Raw genomic sequence first — 22,044 nt, forward strand, 5'->3', positions numbered from 1 at the left:
GTACTCAGATGTTCCTAGGAAATGAAAGACATGCTGTTATCTTTTTTGTTGAAAGTAGAGTAAATTATTATGCAGGCTGAGAGGGGTTTCCAAACTTTTTCATGACTGTATACTCTGTATTATTTGGCGGTACTATACAGTATATGTTATATCTATATATACACACACACACATACACACAAACACACACACAATAAACCCCAATTCCAAAAAAATTGGGACACGGAATGCAATGATTTGCAAATCTCATAAACCTGTATTTTATTCACAACAGAGAAAACATATCAAATGTTTAAGCTGAGTAAGTGTACCATTTTAAGAAATGAATAAGGACATTTTGAGTTTGATGGCAGCGACACGTCTCAAGAAAGCTGGGACAGGGCCATGTTGAACACTGTGTAGGATTCTAGCTGCTAAACAGTTCTGGGTTGTCTTTGTCATATTTTCTGTTTCAAGATGCACCAGATATTTTAAAATGGTGAAAGGTCTGGTCTGCAGGCAGGCCAGTTCAGCACCCAGACTCATCTTTTACAAAACCATGCTATTGTAATAGATGCAGTTTAGCATTCTCTTACTGAAATATGCAAGGCCTTCCCTGAAGAAGTATGTCATCTGGATGGGAGCATATGTTGCTCTAAACACTGTATATAATACCCTTCCATATTGATGGTGCCTGTCCAGATGTGCAAGCTGTCAATTCTATAGGAACTAATGCACTCCCATATCATCAGAGATGCAGGCTTTTGAACTGAACACTGCTAACAAGCCCAACTGTTCCTCTCCTCTTTAGTCTGGAGGAGTCAGTGTCCATGTTAACCAAAAAAAATTCAAATTTCGATTCATTGACCACAGAACAGTTTTCCACTTTTCCTCAGTCCATTTTAAATGAGCTTTGGCCCAGAGTAGACGGTGGCGTTTCTGCATTATGTTCACATGTGGCTTCTTCTTTGCATAACAAAGCTTTAACAGGCGTTCACAGACAATGATTTCTGGAAGTGTTCCTGAGGCCATGCAGTGATTTTCATGACAGAATAATCTCTGTTTCTAATGCAGTGCCACCTGAGGGCCCAAAGATTACAGGTATCCAATATCGATTTTTGACTTTGTCTCTTGCGTACAGAGATTTCTCCACCTTCTCGGAATCTTTTGATGATATGATATACTGTAGATGATATTATATTCAAACTCATCACAATTTGATGGCGAGGAACATTATTCTGAAATTCTTCCACAATTTGTAGATGCAGTTTTTTGTAGATTGGTAAACCTCTGCCTATACAGTCGACCCTTGATATACAACCGGCCTGACATGTGAACAACTTGCTTCATGACCAAAATTTTTGTTTTCAATTACGATCACATTCAACATCTTGCGTTACAACCCGAATGCAGTCACGTGTATCCGCTTATGCGATTGTAAACAAATAGCCGAGAGCTCGTAAGCGTCAGTCGGAGCCCAGATACATGTGTTTGTGGACGTAATTTCGGTCAGTGCAGTGATTTATATAATTTATTTTGATAATTGCTAAGGAAGGAAGAGAAGGTAACGAAGATAAAGAAAGCAATCACAATCGAAACGAAAAAGGAAATTGTGTGGAAATATCAGAGTGGCGTTCGTGTGACTGATCTCGCTAATATGTACAGCATGTCGAAATTCACCATCTCGACAATTTTACAAAGAAGAGATTTGTATAAGGAAACTCCTTCCAAACAATAACCACCTTCCATTTTATTCTCCTCCTCCTCTCTTCCTGCAAGCCAAAGATGTCAACTTAAATGGTGAGTACAGCATGAAATTGTTGTTTCTGGTAGGCTAGGCACTTTTTATAACTTTTTGGTTAGTCCGTTAGAAAAATTATTGGTGTATTTGGTAAATTATCCACATTATACATCCCCTTTTTATTACGAAAAGGTTTAGTAAGTGTTGCTGTGGGAGGTTCAGAATGCATTATGGGTATTTCCATTAATTCTTATGGGAAAAATAGTCTTGACTTACAACCAACTTGAGTTACAACCAGCCCTCGCGGACGAATTGAGTTCGTAAGTCAAGGGTCCACTGTATTTACTTCTGAGAGACTCTGTTTCTCTGTGATGCTCTTTTTACACCCAATCATGTTACTGACCTTTTGCATATTAACCTAATTAGTTGCAAAATGTTCTTCCAGCTGTTTCTTCTTAGTACCATTTTTTTCAGCCTTTTGTTGCCCCCATACCAACTTTTTTGAGACATGTTGCTGCCATGAAATTCAAAACAAGCTACAATTTTTCATGAAATAGTAATGTTCAACATTTGATATGTTTGCTATGTTCCATTGAGAATAAAACATGGGTTTATGAGTTGATTCTTTTTGTCATTAAATGACAGCCGAACAGAAATGAGACGTGAAACGAACCAACAGATGATGAACAAATTTGGGGCTCCTGACTCTAACAAATTTCACTCCCGCAGTTTTTAAACAGCAGCGGATTCTTGTTAATTAAACCTGTTATTAAATTCCATGGCTTGTTGCTGCTCTCATTCTGCCACAGCAGACATTTCTAAAACTGTTGATTTTCTGTTTTTTCTAAGAACACTGCTCAAATGTTTTGGTGACCTGGGAAATCAACCTTACTGAGACCTTCATCCTTCACCTTTTTTATTTTCAGATACTTGTGTGATGGGCACAGGTTAGCTAGTTATGCGGTGCCTTGTTTTGTGTCTCATTATTGTTTGGCTGCTAATTAAGGAAAAAGAAAGAACTAAGGGGCCAGAGTCAAGTTAAATAAAACTAAGGCAAAAGAACCTAATTAGCAGTAAAAACGGGTTACTAGTTAAGATGGTTAGAATGAAAACCTGTAGCCATTGCCGCCCTCCAGGACCAGAGTTTGACACCCCTGCAGTAGAATGATCAATTATTCATGTAGGATGAAAAAGATTTGTAGCCACTGGGAGAAAAATAAAAGGGTCCTCCCTTCAAGATGAGGGATTTTATTAGCAGTGGTTTCTTTGGACCCTGTCTATTTTAGTTGAGTGAAATGGTGAGTCGATTTGAAAACAAACACTATTATCAATATTACAGTGGGTCACTCACACACAGGGCCATGTAGGTTTGGATTTTTTTTCTCCCTAAATAATAAAAACCATCATTTAAAAACTGCATTTTGTGTTTACTTGTGTTATATTTGACTAATGGTTAAATGTGTTTGATGATCAGAAACATTTTGTGTGACAAACATGCAAAAGAATAAGAAATCAGGAAGGGGGCAAATAATTTTTCACACCACTGTATATATTTATTATATATATATATTTTTTATATATATATTTTATATATATATATATATATATATATATATATATATATATATATATATATATATATATATAAAACCGAGAATGAAATGAAAAATTAATACTCAATTGACATGCTAGTATAGGTAAAGGCATGAAGCTAATATAAATTCTTTTAATACCTTCATTCTATATTATTATTCACAACAGTTCCATGCTATATTTTTGTTTTGTAAAAAAGCTGCTGAAACCCAAAGAATTCTAAAGTTACATTTTACCAGACCAAATAGTGGATATTACACGCTTTATAGACAGGCAATTTACACCACAATTCTCTATACATTGTAATATCTAACACTGTAAGGATAGTCTATGCTTGAAAAGCTGGTATAATCCAACATTATAGTTACATGCAGAAAGGTTTGAGTTCTAAAAAGCCAATTTCTGTGGCAATCCAAAAATTGGACTTGTCAAATGAAGTGAAATGCAGAAATGTAGTGCTTGGGTAAACTTCATCATTTATTCACTCAAGTGTTTAAACTGTATATATTTTCTTCTCTTAGCCAATGTTAAGTAAAAATGGCACATTCTGATATTCATGACATACATCACTTTTTAAAAATGGATTATCAGAATAGCAATTACATTTTCTCTGTATACATTATCAAATGTAATAATTATTAAAATGTATAAAGTATAAAAAAAAGCCTAATTTACAAAGCAAGCATTCAATGTACTATAAAAATCCACTTGAATATGTGAATATTACTTTCTAGAGGAAACTGTAGCCTAACTTTGATTAACTGAATATAGCTCCTACATTTGTTTTCCATTAAAATACCGAAGATATACTGCATTTTGAAAGACTAAATTTACAGACTAGTACATTCTAAGCAAACACAACACAAATTTAAGATGTTTTAAAAGCTATGGAAGTGTAGCTTTACTTATGATTTTTTTCCTGCAATTCACTAATTTGGTAAGGTCCATCTTTCTTCTCATTTCATAGCAACAATTCCACATTTAAAACACAACAGCCATTCAAATTAAAGTCATATATTTTAACTAAGTGAGACAAAACAGCTAAACTAAGAAATATTTGTGTTAAACAATACATTTCTATCCAGTACTTCTGCCTGTTTAAAAAGAGCTCAACAGTTGAGACAATGGAGCATGTGTCAGTGGAGAACTGGTTAGGAGCAGTGGACTAACGACAAAGAACACTAATTCATTATAACTACAAACCATTTAGTACTCTAAAAAATTGAATATCTGAAATAATCCACATTTCACAGGTCATATAATGGTACAGGTAAACAGCAATGCTAAATTCAAACCTGATTTTTGCAAAAGGAAAAATCAGAAATAGCATACATCACATTCGTAACAGCAGGAGCAAGTTATATTAATATGCAAATAATTGAAAAAGTACTTTTTTACATGCAACAGATCACATATTTAGTTATACTTCCTTCAATTAATTGCTTTAGTGTTTCCTTATGGACAGAAAGTGCAAACATTTCACTGACCATCTAAAGTGTCCACAAACAAATGAAACTACATATATTTTTAATCCATAAATGTATTTTTCAGTGATCCTTATCACCAGTATAATAGCCATTTTCTAGGTTTACCCAGAAATTGATTTCCACTCAGAAAAGAAAAATCTTTTTTTTTTGTCTGTCTCTGCAGTACAGTGCATAATTTGGGGTGCGATACATTCTTACCATATTATCTGAGAATTTCCATTTTTGGGTAACTAAGGGGCTCTGCCCTCGGCTCGTTTCTCTTGGCAACCCTCGGGTGGGCGCCATGCGCTAACTACTTTGCGCCTCTGCCACTCGTGCATCGGGAAGTGGATGTACAATTTAAACAGATTGTTATTTTCATGGGAATTGTTACATATCCATAATAGAACTAACTATTTTACATTACAGCGAGTAATTAACCATAGTAAAAAATAATAAAACATAACAAATTGAAAGAAAATTATGTTTCAGGTTGCGCAAGAGTTATTTGTTGCATTATACGTTTTTGTTCTGTTTGGATTTGAAATTAACACTCAAAATACTTTTTAAACTTACATGTTTACTGTAAAAGTTCAGTAAAAACAATATTTGGCATCAACTTTTCTTCAATATCGCATTGAATTTTGATTCCGTGTTTGGACTTACATCGTGACAACGCAACGTATAACTGCCCGTGAGAGAATATCATTTGTTTCTCTCTAATAAATAAACAAACTTTTTCGAATGTTTGTCTCTGTGATTTGTTAATTATCATAGCAAAAGCTATTCTAACAGGAAACTGTAAACGTTTTAATACGAATGGTATATCAAGATCTCCTTTGGTGTCTAATGTTATCCACGGAAGATGTACTACATTACCTTTCTTGTAACTTGTTAGAATTTTTTGACCAATTTTCAATACAACTAATCTTGTCCAATTGCATAGCCCATCACTCATACATACAGTAAATTACGCAATAACATTGCGATACATCCTTCTTTCAACAGTAATTCAGCCGGCGAAAGACCAGACAGTGTTAACGGTTGTAGATATTCAACGGGATATTGTAAGCTGATGTTTTCATCTTCTGCACTATCACCACCAACTTTTTCAACATAGTCTATTGATATGCATTTAACCAATTTGCCCTGTAACCGTTCGACAATTTTCATGTTAATTCATTTGACTTCATCGTTTCTCAGTGCTAGGATTGCCCATGCACTCATTTCTTCTGTTGATAACCCTTCAGGATAAAATTCTTCAATAGGTTTTGGACATACAGTAATAAGTCTTCTTTCATTGGAAACTTAATGTGAGAAAAACGTAAAAATTTATAAGAGCTGAGGGCGCAAGAACTGTGTCTGAGAAAAGCATTATCATGAATGAGATGTGAAAGGGCCATGGCCGTGAACCAGAAATGGTTGAAAGGAGGGCGGGACCCCTCGACCAACTTGAAAAAGTCTCTTGGCAATAGTCTTGTCTCAAGATTTTCTTTTATAAAAGAGAGATGTAATAAAATATTTTTATATATTTGCTTATATCAAAAAATTAAGGATAACTTAGTATGTTTGATACTTTAAAAGAAGAAAAGTACACTAATTGTTTCACTTATATTATGATGTGTATGGTGGCCATTGTAAGCATTCATAATCATTCACAAATAAATATTCTCAAATATGGTGCGATGCTGTGATGCATCCCAATGGCTATAAAAAAGTGGTAAGTGATAACTAGGCTACATCTGCATTATAATTAAACATATCACAATGCCTTCCATTGCACTAATCCTTATTTCGGCTGGCACACATACTACATTAGTGGCTTAATATTATAGAATTTACAACTGTAAATACAGAAAAGCAAAATGAGAAAAAAAAAATTTTTTTACCTTGTAACAAGAAACCATGCAAGTTCTTTGAAGTCTGGAGACGCTCTCATGTATGTCTTTATATGGGGCATAGCATGAGTTCTCCCAGTGATATCTGCAGACCAACTACTAGAAAAACATAAAATGGCTTTTTTAGAGAATTAAAGTGTAAATAAAACATTTAAAAATACACCCATAAACAATAATAACTGATATACAAATAAATACAAGGTTTTGAGAATGACACAAATATTAATTTTCACAAAGTTTGCTGCTTCAGTGTTTTTAGATCTTTTTGTCCGATGTTTGTATGGTATACTGAAGTAGAATTACAAGCATTTCATAAGTTTCAGAAGGCTTTAATTGACAATTGCATTAGGTTTATGCAAAGAGTCAATATTTTCAGTGTTGGCCTTTTTTTTTTCCCTCAAGACCTCTGTAATTCACCCTGGCATACTGTCAATCAACTTCTGGGCCAAATCCTGACTGATGGCAGCCCATTCTTGCATAATCAATTCTTGGAGTTTCTTAAAATTTGTGGGGTTCTGTTTGTCCACCCGCCTCTTGAGGACTGACCAAATGTTCTCAATGGGATTAAGATCTGGTGAGTTTCCTGGCCATGGATCTAAAATTTCAGTGTTTTGTTCCCCAAGCCACTTAGTTATCACTTTTGCCATATGGTATGGTGCTCCACCATGCTGGAAAAGGCATTGTTCGTCACCAAATTGTTCTTGGATGATTGGGAGAAGTTGCTTTCACAGGATGTTTTTGTACCATTCTTTATTCACGGCTGTGTTCTTAGGTAAAATTGTTAGTGAGCCCACTCCCATGGCTGAGAGGCAACCCCACACATGAATGGTCTCAGGATGTTTTACTGTTGGCATGAAACAGGACTGATGGTAGGGCTCACCTATTCTTCTCTGGACAATCTTTTTTCCAGATGCCCCCAGTCAGAAAGGGAATTTATCAGAAAAAAATGACTATACCCCCAGTCCTCAGCAGTCTAATGCCTGTACCTTTTGCAGCATATTAGTCTGTCCCTGATGATTTTCTTGGAGAGAGGTGGCTTCTTTGCTACCCTTCTTGACACCAGGTAATCCTTCAAAAGTCTTCACCTTACTGTGTGTCCAGACGCACTCACACCTGCCTGCTGCCATTCCTGAGCAAGCTCTGCACTGGTGTTACCCCGATCCGGAACCATGAATAAAGAATAGTACCAAAACATTCTCCAAGAACAACTCTACCAATCATCCAAGCCTTTTCCAGCATGATGGAGCACTGTGCCATAAAACAAAAGTTATAACTAAGTGGCTCGGGAAAATGAAGATTTTTGCAAACTAACTTAAAATTGGGGATGTAACAGTTCACAAAAAACACAAACATATTTAAAAATAACAAATTAAAGCTGAAATCTGCTATTATTTACACATTTGTTAAATACACAAAGAAATCTAAGTTAACACAGAAACAAATGATTTCCAGATACAAAACCTTAGCCACATTTCTGCCAATAAACCTATAGAGATGGTTTCAGAAAATGGAAGAAATTGTTAGGTGAACTTCAACTTGCACAATAAAGCCTAGGTCTACACATAACCATTCCCTTTACTATATGAACAATGTTTTAATAACTAAGAAAATCAAAAACTGTGCTTTGCATAAAGTATTCCAGGAGAAATAGCTATTAAAAATGTGCAAGTGATCTTGGTTCCATTTAGCACATGAAAAAAATCATTCCCAACATCATGTCAACAAAATTGCTGGGAGTGTGGTGGGCCACCGGGTCCCCTGCCCAGCCGGGACGCCCCTTCTGCTTATGGGGAGCAGCCATGGGCTCCTCAGTACCTCCCCCGGGACGCTTGGTGGCAGCCTCCCTGGTTGACGATGGTGCCTCAGTTTCCCGCAGGGTTCCATGGGAGATGGAGTTCTCCACAACCCTGTGGGGATCTGGGGTGGCTACCAGGGGGCGCAGCATGGATCACTGAGCCCACCTGGCCTAATCTTCGTCCCATCCGGGAGTGCAATTGGAAACAGGTGAGCAAGCACCGGGAGCACTTCTGGGAGGGCCAAAAAAGGAACCAGCAACCACCACTCAGGGCCAGAATCGGGAGGAAGAGGACGGGGTTGCCTGGAAGGAGTGGTGGTGCCAGAGGAAGAGTGTGGTCTGTGAGTTGTACTTTTGGGACTGTGTTGTGGCTGGAGGGTTCACGGGGAAGACATGCCCTCCAGCTGAAGAAGAAAAATAAAACTTTTGTGTTATTTGTATACGTGCCTCTGTGTGAGTCTGTGCCAGGTCGGGTGCTATACAGCGTCTTCTTTTACAGGAGAAAAAAAACAACAAAATTTCTATATGCATTTGAAACAAGTTAATCAAAGCTTCAGGTAAACTGAAAATTACCCATTTTAATAAATGGTTCCTAACTGAATAATTATTGTTGGTCTTCTTCATCTCATTCACCAAGTGTATTTTTTTAGTTAGTGAAGCAAGACATAGAGTAACATTTTGAATTGTAAAATTCCTCTGAGTAACTAAGAAATAAAGGAAACAATCTATTTTAAAAACAACTGTTTGATTTATTTTTAGCATTTTTTAATACCTTCATGTTTTTCTTGTCCTGTGGCCGATTTATTAATTGTCTCAGAATCATTCCTAGGAAATGCACTAAAAACTCTGATTAAGTTAAACATTTGTCCTACCTCAAAGTAAGACATGAGAAATAGCTATGAAACATCCAATTTTACAGCACTCTGAGGTGTTTTGATTTTTCCTTGAAAATCATGATGATGTTATTACATTTTTCAGATACTAACTCTATGGCTTCACCACAAAGATGATGATGATAATAATAATAATAATATTCAAAGTAGTAGTAGTAGTAGTAGAAGAAGACAAAGAAGAAGAAGAAGATGGGGGAGGAGGAGGACAAACAGGTGGAAAACATAAGGAATGATATTGCACTAACCTGTATATAATTGTTGCCACTAAACAAAACTATCAAGAATAATACTTAGTGTAACAAGCACTAACACAGAAAAACAGAGAGACACACAAATGAGAGTTATCCAATAACAGGTATGTTTACTTAAGAATAAATGATCCATTGTCATACTTTCAGAAGAATCATATTCCAGCTGTTATGGGCATGGGAACTCCATGTAAAATAACAGCTATCAAAACTAGCCATTGCTATTCCAGCATTGCTTCTGAAGGTGCATTCACTATTCCAGTGTTGCTGATCGCCTTCCAAAGTCTCATTCTCCGTCTCTCTCCCTGATATCCTCCTTCTGCGAGTCTCTATTTATCCAATACTCTGGGAGTCTCTTCCAGCCTTCTTGTACCTCCATGGACTTGTGTATAGTGTATATGTGAATATTCCAGGGATTTGTGGAATACAGAGCTCAGCATTCTTGTGTGACACTTTGCTGTCAATCACCAATAAGGTCCCGCCTATTTTAAGCTTAATATGCTGGCTACTATAATACAGTTTGCATCCATGACCTGTGTCGATACTGTGAAATCTCTTGCGATTCATATATGTAGGCTAATTCACATTTTTGATCTATGATGTCAATATAGGAACCCATTTATTGAAGACAAAATTTCATAAAGTCTGAATTTCTTAATATTGTACTGAAACATTTTAATTAGTATTTTGTGAATGATTTTTACTTTCTTGTTTACAAAGTATAGGGAAAATATTGTAAGTGTCCAAAAATTTGATGTCGAGATTTTGATGAATCTCGATGTTTGAGACTTCCCTGATTATCTTGCATATGAAGTATAGGGAAAGTATTGGAATCCTCAAAGAAAAACTCAGTTTTGAGATTTGGATTAATCTCAACATTTTACACCTCCCTGAGTCTGAAAATACCATTTTTGGAATCATGTCTGTGTGTGTGTATAAATAAACACGATAAGTTGAGTACGCTTTCACTTAGGTCAACCAACAGATTGCCCCACAGGCGCTGGACCCCTTGACCTTGCCTAACACCCAGTCCATGCAAGAACTGAACAGAGAAGGAGTAAGAACACACCCCTGACTAACCCCAGAATCAACTGGGAAAAACATAGAGGTTCTGCCTCCACTCTGCACAGCGCTCACAGTACTACTGTACAGGCCGGCCATGATACCCAGTAATCTTGAGGGGATCCTGTGAAGTCTCCGGATGTCCCACTGGGCAGCTCAATCAACGGAGCCGAATGCTTTACGGAACTCTGCCAATATTCTCATTTGCGTTCCATGAGAACACTTAGTGCCAGGATTCGGTCAATGGTAGACTTTTTAGTCATAAAACCAGACTGCTCCGGTCGCTGGTGATCACGGATCCTATTGAGGACGACTCTAGCAAAGACCTTACCCGGCACCGAGATCAGTGTTATCTCCCTATACTTGCTGCAATCCAGGCGATCACCCTTCCCTTTCCAGATATAGACGACAAGTTCCATTTTCCAGTCAGCTGGGATGACGCCAGTCTCCCAAATGGAAGCTTGCAATGCCAGGAGGACAGCCTTACCACCAGCCTGGAGAAGTTTACCCTGGACACCACAGACCGCTGCAGCCTTCCCTACCCTCAGCTGGTTCAACATATGTGCAATCTCAGTGAGAATGGGAGGTTCACAGCTAACTGGGGGATAAGCCTCAAGAACCGTGGACCCAGAAATATCCAATATCCCAGTCACAAAATTGGACATCCATGTCACACAAAATTTGAAAAGTTAATGGCACAATGCCACTGCTCTTCAGCAATCATAAAGTCATACTCATACTTTTGCAAACATCCCAAGGGTGCTACTACTCCTACAACACTTTAGAACCTGCAGGTAACCTGCTTTGAACACGTTGAATGTATCATTGATATTTAAAACCTAACTAAGAAAGCAGGACATTTTTTAATAAATAAAACCAGTTTATATCAAACTTTCATAATATTTACAAGCAAGGTGAACATTTGATAGAACAGAAAAAAACAAAAACATAACATTTTCTTAGCATAACATTTTTAAACAAACCGAATCCAGTTTCTCATGTAGCCTGCTTTCTTAAGCTAACACAGGGCCAAGAAATCACAAATTAACCTAATATTCATTTACTAAAGAAAATGTGATGAAAAGCTGAAGTATAAAGGAAAAATATACTTAGACAAAGGGAAAATGTACAAACTCCACATAGACAGTGAAGAAGGAACTGAGCTCAGGAAATCAGATCCATGAGGTAGTATAACTAACCACTGCATCATGATACCACCCAAAAAAATTTCATATCTTATTAAATTTGTTGGAAAAAAAAAGAAATAACACCAAGTAATGAAGTAAAAAATTAAGCCAAGATAGAACTGCATCATTTTGGTTTAAAGTATATGAAAGGTTAGTACAATTTATTTGCAAATTTTAAATCTTTTGTAATCTTTCTTGATTTAAGAAATAGGCCTTATTCTCATTTATACAACATAAAGAACATATCTTTATTTGATAGGAAATATTTTCTAGTAGATAAGGACAGCAAACCCACATACATATTTAACAAACTTAAGAAGCCTAAACATTGGCTCCAGCAGACCCCCGTGACCCTATTCGGATTCAGCGGGTTAGACAATGGATGGATGGATGGATGGAAGAAGCCTAAACTTTTATTTTAATAAAATTCAAATTTAGTATAAACACCTATAAAGTGTTTTGTGTTGGAGTTTCTTTTTAAAATATAGAACAAACTTTATTTAAATTTTATTATTATCATTCAATTTTAAACCCCAGAAAAGGAAAAAAGTTGTACTTACTGAAAATAGGCATGCAGCCATTGTTGCTTTTGTGCGGTTTGAATACTGTATGGCAAAGAACCTCCAGCTATGCACCAACAAACAAAGAAAATGATTTTAAACAAATGATCCACTTTACTTCTGTTTTCAACAAAAATATGGTAAAGCAGACATTTCACCTCTAGAATTACATCTAATGATGATGAATAGTCAAAAGAAAGCAGTGCCTATCATAGACAATTAAGCTGGGCTCAAAATAGGAAATAGACCAAGATAAATTTGCCAGTTAACCTAACATGCACATCTATAGAATATGAAACAAAAACCAGAGGATTCGGAGAAAAATCCCACATAGGCATGAGGAGAATGTGTGAACCCCACACAAGCTGTAAAAAGGGGTCTGAACCCAGAAATAGGGACATGGGAGGAAGCTGCACGTAACACTCCACCCTGGTCATGCCATTGATTTGATTAAATAACACCACTATACTTTTATTAGTCCATAAAATGTTACAAAGTGTATAAATTATGTTGTTATAATATATATATACTACAGTGTACAAGGTATAACAATTATCTTTACAGAATATTCACATCACTATTGTATAATTGAGAAAGGAAGCAAAAGCTAAGCAGCACTTGTGGTTTGCTGAGGTGATGAGGCAGCAAATAAAATGCATCAGTGCTCCAAAAAGCATACAGATACAATTAAAAAACATTTACAAATTTAAATGTTTACACTTCCAGATGTTTTAGGGCAATTTTCAAGTAAGAAACTGCAAGCTTCCATAAACACTTCCACTGGATTACTACTGCACTAAGCAAACTCCTGTCAATCATGAAGAATCCACTGCATCCACTTAACAGTGTCATCTCCAGACAGAGGAGTAGCTTCAGGGACAGACTTTTGTCACCGTCCTGCTCCACTGACAGACTGAAGAGATCGTTCCTCCCTCACACTATGCGACTCTTCAATTCCACCCGGGGGAGTAAATGCCAACATTCATTTTATTTTTATTTTTTTCATTTTTATTACTATTTAATTTAATATTGTTTCTTTGTATCAGTATACTGCTGCTGGATTATGTGAATTTCCCCTTGGGATTAATAAAGTATCTATCTATCTATCTATTGTTTTGCTTTCTTCACCAACAAACTGGATGTAAACACAGGAATGTTACAACTTATTTATTGCTCATAAAATTCCTGATGCAACTTCTATGTAAGCATTTTACTAACACATCATGTGTAAGTTTTAGTTGACCCACTATAGTGTATTTTTCTGTTATAATTTAATACCTTTAAAATTCAAAGTCTTTTCCATCATATCTGAATTAGCACCATACATTTACTAATATCATATCATCTAGACAGAGTAGGAAAAATGCAGTTTGCAACATGCAAGTGCCTTAAGGTGACCATTGCAATTTCTCATCTTTTTAGTGAATAAACATTCTGGCTCTTAGCTTTCTGCTACCTTGCAGAGTGTGACGTAGGGAAGTAATTGGTTGTATGGCAGACAAGGGGTCCTTGACAAAATGCAAACATATGGAGTATTCAGAAAGTTACATATTCTTTGACTTTTTCAGTAGGAAATACTGAAATGCTGGTTAAATTTGACGGCTGAGCCATTTGTTTTATTTTGAATGTTAAAAGATAAAAAGCACTTGTAGTTGTAAAAGATTTAAACAATTTAAATGAATGCCCTTCATTGTTTAGGGGAATTGGTTTTAGAGGTGTTCTGCTCACTGAGCACCATTAAGAACTGACAGCTGCATGTACTTGATGAGGAATGGAATAAAGACAAGAAGGTCAAATTTAAATGACAGAGAAATCAGGAACTACTAGTGAAGCTTTTTAAGGACTTCACTGTACCCGATGCTGCTTTAGAACTGAAAATTCATTGGCATCTATGGCAATTTCTGTATTAAAACTGGTTTAAATAAACTATGTTGAATCTATTTACAGCAATTCTAATAATCAGTTAAAAATCTATCTTCTGTGATAAATGTAGAGGTCCATATTCGTCAGTCATGGAGAAACTGAAATGTGGCGGTTAATGTAAACAGCAGGTTAAGATATTGTTTAATGGGAAAGTCAGCAAGAAAAAAAAGCTATCGGTCCAAAACAGATAGCTTTACACTTCTGAAAGAGGTGCACAGTGAAAAGAGGTGATAAATTTAAAAAGAAGGAAGACAATCTCTGCCTATTTAGACATGATGAATCAGAGGAAAAGCCAGAGATCGCATATATACATATTCAAAGAGGTTAAACTGCATTTTTAACTTTTAAACATTAAGTGATTTTTCAGTCTATGAAATAATGACATAATGATGATATTCCTTGCATTTAAAACAGGCTTAAAAAGTATCTATCTATCTATACTTAATTACAAGACAATTTATTGTAACAATGACTTGTTGTTTTACCTGGTTTCTCCCAGGAAATTTCAGACATTATACTTTAACTTATTAAAAACAGCAATGTTGTTTACAGGCTACTCATTTAGGAGGATCAATGGACTGAACATTTCAATTTTGGAGTTGTTTATTGCAATGGTTAAACAAAGTAAGAGCCGATAGTTTATAGGCTTCTTACACCACTGCCATAGACGTGCGCACCAGCCCACTTCAAGCACTAGCTTGCTCCTCATAAATGTATTGTAGTGACATCTTTGTTGGTACAGAAAAGATGATACAAAGATAAAACAACGAAGGGATGAACTTTAAATGAAAGAGTGAAGTTCACACAAGAAAGAAGTAAGGACTGCACAAAAGACAATAGATTAAAAGAAATGATCTCATAAAAATACATTACACTTACAGTAGTTCACCCTACTTCCTGCAGGTAGTGTGGGACATATTAACTGAACTGTGCTAATAACTGTGCTGGATGATAAATTGGACTGGACTGCCAATACTGATGCTCTGTGCAAGAAAGGTCAGAGCCGACTATACTTCCTTAGAAGGTGGCGTCTTCAACATCTGCAATAAGATGCTACAGATGTTCTACAAGAAGGTTGTGGCGAGTGCCCTCTTCTACGCGGTGGTGTGCTGGGGAGGCAGCATAAAGAAGAGGGACGCCTCACGCCTCGACAAACTTGTTAGGAAGGCAGGCTCTATTGTAGGCACGGAGCTGGACATTTTGACATCCATGGCAGAGCGATGGGCGCTGAGCAGACTCCTATCAATCATGGAGAATCCACTGCATCCACTGAACAGGATCATCTCCAGACAGAGGAGCAGCTTCAGCGACAGACTGCTGTCACCGTCCTGCTCCACTGACAGACTGAGGAGACCCCATACTATGTGACTCTTCAATTCCACCTGGCGGGGTAAACGTTAACATTACTCAAAGTTATTGTTTGTTTTTACATGCATTTTTATTACTTTTTAATTTAATATTGTTTTTGTATCAGTATGCTGCTGCTGGAGTATGTGAATTTCCCCTTGGGATTAATAAAGTATCTATCTATCTATCTATCTATCTATCTATCTAAAATGACGCAGTCACTACTTGATTGTGATGGACATGAGGAAGCCACTTTTCTGGTATTTCTCCCTCCCTGGACGCCCAATCTAAGCTTTAATGCTAAATACATCTTACCTGAGCTTCGCCAAACTTTCCTCCTCCTACTTCACAGCTGATGTCACATATCGTCCCATCCAGTGGTTTAAGTAAAACCTTACAGTAGGTATTTGTTCCCCCTTGTGATGCGTCATAAATTTTACCTGACATTTTAGTCTAGCAGTCCCTTTTGGAGATTAGAGCACTTTTATTTTAGTATATGGTATCAAGAGGTAGGGGGTTTGTTGCATATGGGGGAGTGGGGGGGTTCACCATTGGAGAGTGGAGCGTGTTTATTTTAGTATATTATATAGAGGAACGGGGTTGTTTGCTTGATATCCGAGTGTGTTGATGATAGCATATGAAATCAAAGAGTCCTTTAAGCCCCGATTCCCTCTCTTTTTTCCTGTGCAGAACATTTTGCCTTCTTCAATTCTTTCACCCGATTGCTAGTGCCGCTGTTGTGCTGCTGGCCTTGCGTAATGACTTCACAACGCTGTGCCAAGGAAAGCACGCAGTGCATTAGAACAGCCCCCTCACTATAAAATTATTATTGGCAAATATCGAGGGAAAAAAAAAAAAAACATGTTGGCTAATTTTTCCTTTCTATAACATCACCAAATTTTAATCAAAATCACCAAGGACTGTTTGATATTTTAGGGTATTTCGTTTTTTTATTGTTGGGAGAGAGGGTTTTCCCCCTAAATAATTATACTGAAATGTCCTTTCCTAGTGGATACCTACTGACCTAGATGTACCATCTTGCCTAATTTCGTATTTTTAACTCAATGGGGAATGGTGTTAATGTTGATGAGTGAGTGCTACAGCAAACTGAAGATCTCCATTCACTATGTCAAAAAAACGTCATAGCTTTAGCCGTAAAAGTGAACAGTTGTCTAGAAATAATACTCCCTCAGTATTTTGCTGTGGTAAAACAAAATGAGTTATCAAAGACAACAGAAAACTGGGTTTATGGAGCCATAACTGCAGTATGTGCAACTCTCGGAACATAAAGAATTTCTAACATAAAAATGGTCACATCAGAACTATTAAAGAGATTTAAATTATCCACCTGGATATCCTTCCAGGCTTGTCCTGACATTTTCTACAGTTGGGTAGACCTGCATAATTAAAGAAAAGAAATAATTTCTTTAGAGATCACATTAAAACTTTGATCATGAATAAGTCTATAGAATGAAGCTATCATGATTTAATCATTCATTCTTTCTTTTCTTATTGAAAATTACAGCACAGTATTATATACCTCACTTACCAAATGAAGAGGACATTCATGGTTTGTAGTGTATTTGACATCTTTCCCAAGTGTCACCAGACTGTGTTGGAATTCTGAAGTCAGCCATTTAGTTTTGTCTGCCCCCATTGACCCAATGCTTGAGAACTGCCCTATAATAGGCCAAGATTCAGCTCCGGGAATTGGTTTTGCATATTCACGTAATAGCTTGAAAATACAGAGACATACACACAGACAAATCCGAAAATAAAGTTAAATCGTAGCACTTCCAAATTTTTTCTAAAATCTTGCAAACAGTTTATTGTATAAAATGAAAATGGGCCCCTTTGAAATATTTAAAACAAAAGCCCAAAGATAGCTCAGAAAAACCAAATGTCTCCATGAATATAAATGTAAAGAATAGGGTGTACCAAATTAATTACAAAATTTAATGTACTATTATTAATGTGCTCAAAGATCATTCAACTATATTTTTAAATGAACCTTTCCTCTTTCATGCAGTATAGTTAACTTTTAGTCTTAAATACCTTTTTAAATTTAAGAAGTCCCCAATTTTCCTTTTGGGCACCTTGAAATCGCCCTGGCGTAGAAGCAATTAGGTAAACTCTGTAATTCAAAGCAAGCAGAAAAATTACTACACTTGTACTTCAATATATTTAACATGATGACTACTTTTATACAGTGTCTTCTGAAACAAGTACAAATTAAAATGGGACATTTTAAAAACCAATCAACATTGTTAGGAGTTAAATAAATTCAATTTTCTTCTTCCAGCTGCTCCCATTAGAGGTCTCCACAGCGGATCATCTTTTTCCATATCTTTCAGTCCTCTGCATCTTGCTCTGTTACACCCATCACATGCATAAAACTGATGATTTTCAGAATAGCAAGCAGAATCCTTAAAAGTACTGCAGATGCAGAAAAGTAAAACAGTAAATGAATTAATACTATATACAAACACAGAGTATGTGTAATATATTAAGGAAATGATGAAATACTGTAGATGGTGTAGATAGTGAGTCACCATATAAACCCAGAACTGGCCATTCTTCTTCAGTTCAATTCTGAGCTCCCTTCTGAAAAGAAGTTCTCCACAATTTGTTTTGTGCTAAGTTATTGCCAACATTTTCAATTATACAGTGTCACCAAGTTGTTGCCCTAACTCTTTAATGTTATTGTCTCTCCTCTTTAATCATGGCGTAACCAGCAGAATAAGGCTACAGAACAGCAGGATCTAAATGTGCTTGTGACTGCCATAGTTACCGGGGTGCAATCAGAGGCAGAGGAGTGGAATAAAGTATGCATGGCTCTCCAGCAGGATACATCAAATGCACTGTCCCAGATGCCATCACTGTTGCAACCAAGTGAGGATAAAAAGATATTTTCTTGTCTTTGAGCAAACACCTACCTATCGTCGCAGGGAGTGGGTGCAAATACTGGCGCCATTCCTAAAGGAAAAGGCACAGCAGGCCTATTATAACCTTGACGAGTGGGCCGCTTCTAATTACGATTACCTATAAGCTAAGGTGTTGCTATGGTATGGTGTATCCCTGGACCAAGTAGGATAGACTCTGTTGTTAGTGCCATTTTCAACCCAAGGTGGGTGGCTTGCTCCGAAGCTTTCAGTATATGAGGAAAAGTAGGGCAATGGCTGAGGCCTGATGTAAAAGACACCAAGAACGTAGTCAATAGGGGCACCTGCAACATCCTGATGAATACCCTCCCCGAAGTTTTGCCTGGCTGGTCAAGAAAAGGAATTTAAGAACATGGAAGCCCTCATAGCAACCATCAAGTGGCATACAGCAGTCTCGGAAAATTAAGCATATGGAACAGCCTGGTGCTTGCCCAACTCCTCGGACAAAATGTGGTGCCAAGACCAAGCCTACCTGCCAAGACATGGAGACCGTGGTGAAGCTGAAGGAGAAGCTGGTGCTTCCTCTTTGCATTTTGTTATTAATGATGACCTATTGTATCATGCAGCAGAACATGAGTATGAGTATGAGGTAAGAACACTGTTGCTAGTCCATAATACCTACTGGTGGCAGGTGTGTGAGTTAGCACACATCCACCTCCAAAGGTATCTATCCTAAGATATCTTGAATACCAAGAAGGTGCTAGAAACGATTAAGTTCTGTCCACTGTTTTAGCTCTTCATGTATGGACTGCCAATTGCGACAGATTCGTCAGGAGGATTGTACTCCTTTTGTCACAGTGTCACTCATTGGCATTCTGTTTGAGCACATAGGGTTGATAATATAAGACCACTTGAACCGTCAGCCAGAGGAAACGAATATATTCTAGTGCTGGTTGACTGGACTACACAATATTCTGAGCCTATTCTATTACGAGTAGCCTATTCCAAAATACATTGCACAGGAACTGGTAGGGCTCTTTGCGTGTTCGGCATCTCTAAAGAAGTCTTAACAGACCTTGGTATGTCCTTTACCTTGGAGACGTTCAATGATGTTGCCAAGATGTTGACAGGATTAAACACTTAAAAACCTCAGTATACCATAATCAAACTGACGGTTTAGTGAAGGAGTTTAATCAAATGCTCAAACAAATGTTGCACAAGGTGGTCAGCAAGGACGTAAAGCACTGGGTTCAGTTTCTCCCCATGTGTTATTTGCCTACCCAGAAGTGCTTCAACCCTCCAAAGGGTTCTCCGCATTTGAACTGCTGGATGATAACCCCGGTGACTACTGGATATCCTAAAGAAAGCCTGGGAGGAAGAGGCACTCCCCTCCATAAACATATTAGAGCATGTCCTGCAGTTAGGAGATAGATTTGCCAAGATTCAGCCAATCCAAAAAGAGAATATGGAGCAGGGGTTAACCATTACAGGCCTGTTGTTATGACTGTGGCACAAGACTCCTTGAGTTCTATCCTGGGGATCATGTCATGGTTCTTATTCCCACCTTGCACTCCAAATTGGTGGAGCATTGGTAAGGCCCTTATAAAATTAAAGGAAAGGGTTGGTTGACAATTTGGTGAAGCAACCAAACCATTGTCCACTTCAATGGGTATCTTATGTCATCCTGCTGAAACCGTAGGGGGAGATTGATCCTGATCCCTACTCTGGTTGGCCACATTCTTTCTTTTCTTGAGGAAGACCTCCTACTGTCATAACAGATTTTACTGCCAAACAATGACAAGAGCTTGAAGCAGCTATCTTGTTCATCCAGGTGCTGAATGAGAGACCAGGCAAGATTCCTCTGATCCAAAATGACATCATAACCAGTGGTGGTGGTCCAACAACACATGGAGGCAAAATGTGCTGAAATAGAGCTTGACACCAAACAGATGCTAGATCTAGATGTAATTGAGGAGAGTTTTAGCTCCTGGTCTAGCCCCATTGTCTTGATTCTGAAGCTGGATGGAAGATGGCACTTTTACGATGACTTCCGCCGACTCAATCAGGTCTCCCAATTCGACACTTATCCCATGCATCGAGTGGATGAACAACTTGTGCAGTTTGGTAAATCCCAATATTTGAACACCCTTCACACGATGAAAGGGTACTGGCATGTTCCTTTAACAGGTTCCACTAAGGAAAAGAATGTGTTTAGCACTCCTAGTGGTCAATGGTAGTATCGTATGCTCCTATTCGGGTTGAAAGGGGCGCCGAAGACCTTCCAGTGTCTGGAAGTTCTAGGGCCTAACAACTCCTATAGTGCCGTCCACTTGGATGACATTGTCATCTACTCTGACATGTGGAAGGAAAGTGCATGATAAACTGAGTTCCTGATATTGTGTAAAGCTGGGCTCTGGATATACCACAAGAACTGCTTCTTTGGGCCAACAGAAGCCAAGTACTTAAAGGGTTACCCAGTGGGCAGGGGTATGGTTCAACCACAGTGCTCCAAAGTGGATGCCATCCTGAAATGTCCTCTTCCAAAAACCAAGCTGAAGGTCCAGGCTTTCTTGGGGTTAGTGGGGTACTACTGCAGGTTTATGCTCCATTTCTTACGGAGAGCAGTGCCCTTAACAGATATGGCAAAAAAGCGTGTCCTAAACACAGTAGTATGGTATACAGAAGCAAATACTGCATTTTGTGATTTAAAACAGGCCCATACATCAACAACTGTCTTTCTTTGCCTTTCATCCTTCAGATCGATGTGTCGGACACATGTATTGGGGTTGTGCTGAGCCAAAGCTTCAACATTCTTGAACACCCAATCATGTTCCTCAGCCAGGGCCAGGAACTGTTGGGACCAGGAGACCAGGTATGTGCAAGTGAAATGGGAAGCCTCGGCAATTAAATGGACTATTAGCCCAGTGGAGGTTTTACATTCTGGGCCACAAGTTCACTCTTGAGCATCATCATCCACTGATGACACACTTACACACACATTTCATGTTTTAAGTATATACAGTACTGGATAACTTCAGGTGCAATCTGAATGTTATCTCCATAGCAATGGAAAAATAACATTTCTGAATATTACTAGTGCATTAGTAACAGTCTGAATGTTTTTAAGGATTTAGGACTGCAATCCAATAGTCAACATTCCATTTTCTCTCTCTGTTTGTTGTCCATGGTTGCACCTGTTGTGCCATTTGAGAGGACTTGTCTTCAAATAAAATGTTATTATTTGTGTACTGAATGTGGCTAACATAGAACAACTGGAATTTAGACTTGAAACCACCACTTACATGTGCCTTAAGCATGGGAAAGGCTCTATATAAATAAAATGTATTATTATTATTTTATTATTACTACATACATATATAAACACATTCCATTTCTTTTGTCATTAAAGGATAATTATTGTACAGTGCATAAATAAGAACTTTTATAAGAGAAAACAAAACTGAACTCCG

At 37.5% G+C, this 22,044-nt stretch overlaps 1 protein-coding gene across 4 annotated transcripts in view; it reads right to left on the reverse strand.

The window, feature by feature from the left end:
* The window catches only part of tdp1 (tyrosyl-DNA phosphodiesterase 1), a 96,791-nt gene that overhangs the window by 45,190 nt on the left and 29,557 nt on the right, over positions 1-22,044 (reverse strand). For 3 of the 4 annotated variants that reach the window (XR_005631265.1, XM_039741511.1, XM_039741512.1), the window contains exons 9-13: positions 17,748-17,826; positions 17,242-17,427; positions 17,041-17,089; positions 12,423-12,489; positions 6,669-6,776 (exon numbers count right to left, since the gene is read on the reverse strand). Coding sequence is in view for 3 of the 4 variants with exons in the window: in XM_039741511.1 (XP_039597445.1) it covers positions 6,669-6,776; positions 12,423-12,489; positions 17,041-17,089; positions 17,242-17,427; positions 17,748-17,826 (489 nt within the window). In the remaining variant the exon portion in view is untranslated. The remainder of the gene's footprint in view (positions 1-6,668; positions 6,777-12,422; positions 12,490-17,040; positions 17,090-17,241; positions 17,428-17,747; positions 17,827-22,044) is intronic. The other variant, XM_039741513.1, reaches the window with a different exon arrangement.

This window comes from Polypterus senegalus, chromosome 18, assembly GCF_016835505.1.
Source record: "Polypterus senegalus isolate Bchr_013 chromosome 18, ASM1683550v1, whole genome shotgun sequence".
Taxonomy (NCBI): domain Eukaryota; kingdom Metazoa; phylum Chordata; class Cladistia; order Polypteriformes; family Polypteridae; genus Polypterus; species Polypterus senegalus.